The 6174-nt window shown below is 59.7% G+C and overlaps 1 protein-coding gene across 1 annotated transcript in view; it reads left to right on the forward strand.

The window, feature by feature from the left end:
• The window catches only part of PSD (pleckstrin and Sec7 domain containing), a 65899-nt gene extending 61947 nt beyond the window's left edge, over positions 1-3952 (forward strand). Inside the window, exons 12-16 of the mRNA XM_077821719.1 lie at positions 224-294; positions 1005-1162; positions 1791-1935; positions 2893-3036; positions 3713-3952. Of these exons, the coding sequence (XP_077677845.1) occupies positions 224-294; positions 1005-1162; positions 1791-1935; positions 2893-3036; positions 3713-3952 (758 nt within the window). The remainder of the gene's footprint in view (positions 1-223; positions 295-1004; positions 1163-1790; positions 1936-2892; positions 3037-3712) is intronic.
• Positions 3953-6174: the final 2222 nt, after the last annotated feature.

A 6174-nucleotide genomic window follows, 5' to 3' on the forward strand; every position in this document is an offset into this window, starting at 1 on the left:
CACTGAACCGTGCCCTGGCTGCCTGGCAGCAGCCTCTGGCCCCAGGGGGCAGCACACAGGATCCTCCCTCCACAGCAGCCAGCTGCTGACTCTCACGGAGGGCACAGCTCAGGTGTGCTGCCCGTCCCCTGGGTGGGCTGACGTTCACGCTGGCAGAGCTTGCTGTGCCACTTCACGCTTGGGACTGACTTTCCCCTGACTCTGCTTCTCTCTCCCTTGCCAGCCCCCAGAGGGAAGAGAGGCTGGAAGACTTTCCACGCCATCCTGAAGGGAATGATCCTCTACCTGCAGAAGGTAGGGTGTAGCGAGACCGCTGCCCGCCTGGCCACCCCAGGACAGGGCTTGAACTCAGGCCAGGCAGCTAAATCACAGGGAGGCAGTCTGGACTTCTGCCCCTGCTCTCACTACCCTGGTGGGTTGGGGGACCCTGCTGCAGAGATAGATCAGGTGGAGGGATCCTTGCTGCTGTCTGGAGCATGGCATCCATTTAAGCACCATGACACCGTGCACTAGCCGTGAGCCTTTGGCCCAGGGCAGGGTGAGGCATCCCTGGCCAAGGCAGCAGCGCTGCTTCCCCAAGGCAGTTGTTAGAACTGTGGCCCTTGCAGCGTAGGACGGCATTACGGCAGGGTCTTGGCAGAGGAGTGACACGCCAGCCTCCAAGCTGGCCTCCTGCCTGAGACTGCAGCCTTTATTTGCAGCAGCAGTGCCCCCCACGGGGCTAGCAGCATAAGGAATGGCCTCCCATAGGCCATTCATACATGCAGTCCTCTCCGTCCCCCCCCCCCCGGGAATACGTGGACACAGCCAGCTCATGGCGGGTTGGTATGCACCACCCTGGGAGTAGCCCTGATGCCTAGCACTGCTGCGCCTGGTGATGGTGAGCTCCTAGGAGGAGTGGCAAGGGCCACTATAGCTCCCCCTGTCCTGCTAGAGCAGGACCCTAGCACCAAGGCAGGCTGTGAGAAGCAGGACTCATTTGTAACCGGAGCCTGGCCTTGCAGGAGGAATATAAGCCCGGGAAGCCCCTGGCAGAGGAGGAGCTGAAGAACGCCATCAGCATTCACCACGCGCTAGCCACGCGGGCATCTGACTACAGCAAGAGACCGAACGTCTTCTACCTCAGGACAGCCGAGTGGCGGGTCTTCCTGTTCCAGGCCCAGTGAGTACAGGGTGACCAGATGTCTCAATTTGATATTTGGGGCTGTGTCTTATATAGGCATTACCCCACCCCCACCCCCACCCCAACCCGATTTTTCACATTTCCTGTGTGGTCACCCTAAGTGAGTAACCTGGGCCAACGCGGGAGCTCCTGGCTGCACAGGCCAGGCAGGCAGTACTGAGGGGCACCAGCTAGAGACATCACACTGGGCAAGTGTTACCAGTCTAGCACCACCCCCAGGGCTGGGAGCGGGCCTGTGGGGCCAAGGGCAGCATTACGCTTTTCAGTCCCGCAACTGCTTCTCCTGGAAGAAAAGGTGAAGTGAGGAGAGCCAGCACTCCTTTGCCATGCCCCCCCTCACCACTGCACTGTAAGGAGCGCCCCTGCCACTTGGCCATCACTCAAGCATCGATAGAAGCCAGCTGCTAGCTGGGGTTATGTGCACCGTCTGCCGTTACCATGGTCCATGGGCAGATGCTGGCCTAGGAGGCCCATTTCTCTGTTCCAGTAGGGCACTTCCTCTGTTCCCAGGGCTCCAGCCTTGAGGCTGGCACCATCCCTGGAAGGGGGCGGGTAGGGAGGGTGCAACTTTGGACCCATGGCTTAGTGCTTTGGCATTTCCCCACAGGAATACAGAACAGATGCACTCCTGGATCACACGCATCAACGTGGTGGCAGCCATGTTCTCTGCTCCCCCGTTCCCCGCGGCCATCGGGTCCCAGAAGAAGTTCAGCCGGCCCCTGCTGCCCAGCTCTACCACCAGGCTGTCCCAGGTAACAGGGTACAAGCCAGCTCACTGTGTTAGCGGTGGGGGTTGCAGGAGCAGCACTAAGGGCTAGCTAGGACTGGGGTTGCTGAATGTTTAATTGTCTGTGGCCAGGACGAGCAGGGAGGTGATATCATTTGAGTTAATCAAAGCCGGAGAAGACAGAGGAGCTGCAGAGGGGTCAACACACACTAGGGAAACACGCAGCACAATGGCAGGTGAAATTCAACATTGCCATGCCAAACAGTGCACTGTGGAGGGGTAAGGTAGAAGGGAATAAGTTGGAGCAGCTGTGCAAATTAACGGTCAGCTCGGGAAAGGGATCAGGCTGTGCCTGGGGACAGCTCAGTGAAGACCTCTGCTCAGTGCACTGCTGTGCTCAAAGCCTGGGCCTCTTCGTACAGACAATATTAATGCCATGCCACAGAGCAACGGCCCAGTCTCCTGCAGGGAACGGGAGGGGCTTAGAGAAGGAGCAGGGGCCTGGATGCTCTCCAAGGGAAAGCATGGGATTGTGGCTGAAGGAGAGAGGGCTGCAGGGATCCTGATTAGTTGGCCTAGCGCAGGGTAGAGCAGGAGCTTCTGCTCCGCCCAGCTCATAACACAGGGACACTGGATGAAATCAAAAGGTGGGCAATTCAGCCCAGGCCCAGGCTACTAAAAGAACCTAGTTTTGGAAGGGAGCCAAACCTTCATGGCAGGAGCTGGACTGGTGGGGGTTGGGCGAAGTATTCCCTGGGGCAGGTTATCCCCTAAGTGCCCCCTGCAGGGGTCTGCTACCAGACACTGTCAGAGACAGGAATTGGGCCTGGCTGGGCCCTTAGGCTAATCCAGCATGCCAGTCACCGCAGCCAAGTGGTACAGTGCCCAGCTGCAGTCCCAGCCAAGAGCGACATGGGTGGGTGGGTGCTGCGAGCAGGGCCTGCTCGGGAAGGGGCACTAACACAGTCCTGCTGGGCCCCAGGAGGAGCAGGTGAAGAGCCACGAGTCCAAGTTCAAGGCTATGTCGGCAGAGCTGGTGGAGCATCGCTCCTCGTTGCCCGAGAAGAAGGTGAAGGGCAAGGAGTATGAGGAACTGAAGCAGAAGGAGGAGTACCTGGAGTTCGAGGTGAGCTGGGCGCCCACCTGCTGGGGGGGGGCGCCCACCTGCTGGGGGGGGGCGCCCACCTGCTGGGGGGGGGCGCCCACCTGCTGGGGGGGGTGGCGCCCACCTGCTGGGGGGGGTGGCGCCCACCTGCTGGGGGGGGGCGCCCTCTGCCCTTCCGCTAGCAGTGGCCCTGCTCCCTGGCTCTGCCTGTCGTCCCTGCTCCCGCCAGCTCCACATCAGCACTCCCAGTTGCTGATCAGAGGCTGCTGAGACATCTCACTGCCTGGTGGTATCATCAGGCTGAACAATGGGAACAGCTCAGGGAATGTGCCATGGGGCTGCTCTACAGCCCTCCTCCCTTCCCTGCTCACAGACCCAGCTGCCAGCTAGCACCATCCAACCCCACCCCCCACCTCTGCCCTGGCTGCCAGTCCCCCCAAAGGGGGAGAATTGGCTCAGCACAAGCAACACTAAGACTCGTGGGCACCTATTGCTGGCACCCCGCCCCCGGGATCAGTGAGGCAGCAGTAAGGGCGCAGTTCCATTGCATTTTCAATCCAGTATGAAATGCTGAGGAGAAGCACATTGCTGCTTCGCCCACTGAGGCAGGGGAGAGCCAACTCCAGGTCCCGGCCGCAAGGCTGCACTCAGTGCTTTATGCCCTGCGCCTCTCACCCTCTCCTCTGCTTGCCCGCAGAAAACACGCTATGGCACCTATGCCATGCTGCTGCGCGCCAAGCTGAAAGCCGGCTCCGAGGACCTGGCGGCCTTCGAGGCCACGCTGTTCGACGCAGCCATCAGCGAGGAGGACAGCCTCAAAAAATCCCGCTCCAGCCCCTCCCTCAACCTGGAGCCACCTAGTACGGGCACCAAGGTCAAGCGCAACATCTCGGAGCGCAGCAGCCGCCATCCTGCCAACAACCTGCAGAAATCCTAGACGGGCAGCGCCTTGCCAGCCAGCCCCGGGGGCAGCCGGGCCCTTGCCAACGAGAATCTGCATGACTTCATCCTTCGTGGGCACAAGCCATGGGGCTGACAGCTCTCACCCAGCCACCAGCACCAGCCCATGCCAGCTCAGCATGGAACCAGAGCCCTCCACCGACTCCATTGGAAACACATGCCGTGCGGTGCCGTCTCCAGCCCCTGGCCACCGGGCTCACACTACAGGACTTAACCCCCCCACCCCCAATTCCCTGGGAACTGGGTGCAAGTTTCCAGAGTGGGGAAATAACCAAAAACCAACCACTGAGCTAAATTCTTCAGTGTAAAAAGCAAAGCAGCGCTCTCTCCTGCTCAGGCCCCCCACCACGGTTTCTACGACAGACAGACTCGGGGAGACAACCCAAGTGGGGCCCTTTTATACAGCCTCACTGCAGCCCTGGCCACCCTAGGGGCCAGTTTCTTTAAAGCTGCCAGATGGGCAGAGCCCTGGCCGCTCCCTGTGATGCCCTCCCCCCCATCTGCTGGTTTCTTACGGTTTTGAACGTTTTTGTGATACAGTTTTGCACTTTTTAGTACTTGACTGAGCTGACTTACAGGGAGTTTTTGGGGGGTAATTTTGATGCTTTTTTGGGAACTGTAAAAACAACCCCCAAGCTCTCCAAGGCATTTGTTTCCTAGAGCTGCTGCAGGTTTTCTGTGACTGCGGGGGGTGGAGGCCCAGCCCCACCCGCAGCTGCTAGCCTAGCACTAGTTTTCTGTGTTGCACAGAGGAGCTGCCTAGTTCTGCACAGCCCCACTCGCGCCACTGGACTGGCTTGTGCCCCTTAGGCAGCAGCTGGCACCTGCCCTCCCACCCTGAGGTGGTGTTGCCCCAGGGCACAGGAAACAACCACCAGCCAAGTCCAGCGTTCCAGCTCTGGATGCAGCTGTACGGTGCAGGGTAGGAAGAGGCTAAGCAAGCCTTGACTCAGCCATGAAGCCATAACGAGGGGCCAGGGTGGTGTCTCGTGAGCACGCAGTGCCCCTTCGGCTCATCATAGTGCAGATCACTGTGGACAGGCGACACGGGTGGCTTTCCCCGTTGCCTAGCTGGCCTAGCTCGGGGCATGGTGAGGTGAGGAGGGAAGAGCAGGGTTATTTTGAGAGCTGGAATTCAACCTGCGCCTGCTGGCCATGTCCCCTGAAGGCTCCTCTCTGCCCTCTGCTGGAGGGGCTATGCTAGCCCTGCCCCTCTACCTCCCACCTGAAAGGGCTCAGAGGCTGCAGCTCTGGAGCTGGTGCCCATGAATGTCACACCCAGGCCCTGCCTCTCACAAGCCTCTTCCAGCATTAAAGGTCCTTGTCCATCCCTGACAACTGGAGGAATAGCAAGAGGGGAAGGGCTGGGACAGTCTAGGAACAAAGCCGGAGCTAAAGAGGAGCTTTGTCCCCAGCTTGTTGTGGTTACTGGAGGCTCCTCTCCCTTGCGGGGAGCAGCATGAGCTCTAGCCCAGGAGCTCGCCTGCCCAGGCTGCAGCCAACCATCCCAGCAGCATGCCTGGGGCTGGGGGCACGGGGATCCTGTCCCCAACAGGGGGCTGGATCAATGCATGGTCAGCTGCAGCTCAGGGCTGAGCTACAGCACAAGGGTGCAGGCTCAGCCAGTGGGAAATCCAGGGGCCAACAGGACTGCACCTACCCAGGGACCTTGGTCAATGGCGGCAGGACAGCCATGCCCCCTGGCTGCCCTTCGCCCCGACTGCGAATGTGTCTCTTTTTATTCTGCTCTTTCGAGTCTATTGCAAAAAATCTTTGTACAGCTTCTTCCATCAGTTACTGAAGTAAAACCTGCTCTTAAGCTGCTGGGTTGGAGTCAGTTCTTCCACTGAGCCAAGGGCTGCCAGGCCCAGGAGCAGCTGATCTATCTCCCTGTCAGACAAGTCTCCAATCCCCCCTCATGCAGAGAAACACTGTGACTTGGCCTGGGTCACAGGGTCAGTGGCAGGAGTGGTACTGGAACCCTGCCTTCCACCCCCATGCTATGATGGTGCAGGCAGTCCATGGGCAGGCCCCTATCGCCACAACCAGTGGGGAAACTGAGGCGGGGCAAAGTAGCGGACAACTGTGCTTAAAGGAAGGGGGACCAAAGGACACAGGTAGGGCTGATGTGACCCTAAAAGCACACACGCCCTAGCTCCCAGTGCAGGGGGGTAGGTGTTCTCAGGACCCTGGAGCCAT

This window comes from Eretmochelys imbricata, chromosome 7, assembly GCF_965152235.1.
Source record: "Eretmochelys imbricata isolate rEreImb1 chromosome 7, rEreImb1.hap1, whole genome shotgun sequence".
NCBI lineage: Eukaryota > Metazoa > Chordata > Testudines > Cheloniidae > Eretmochelys > Eretmochelys imbricata.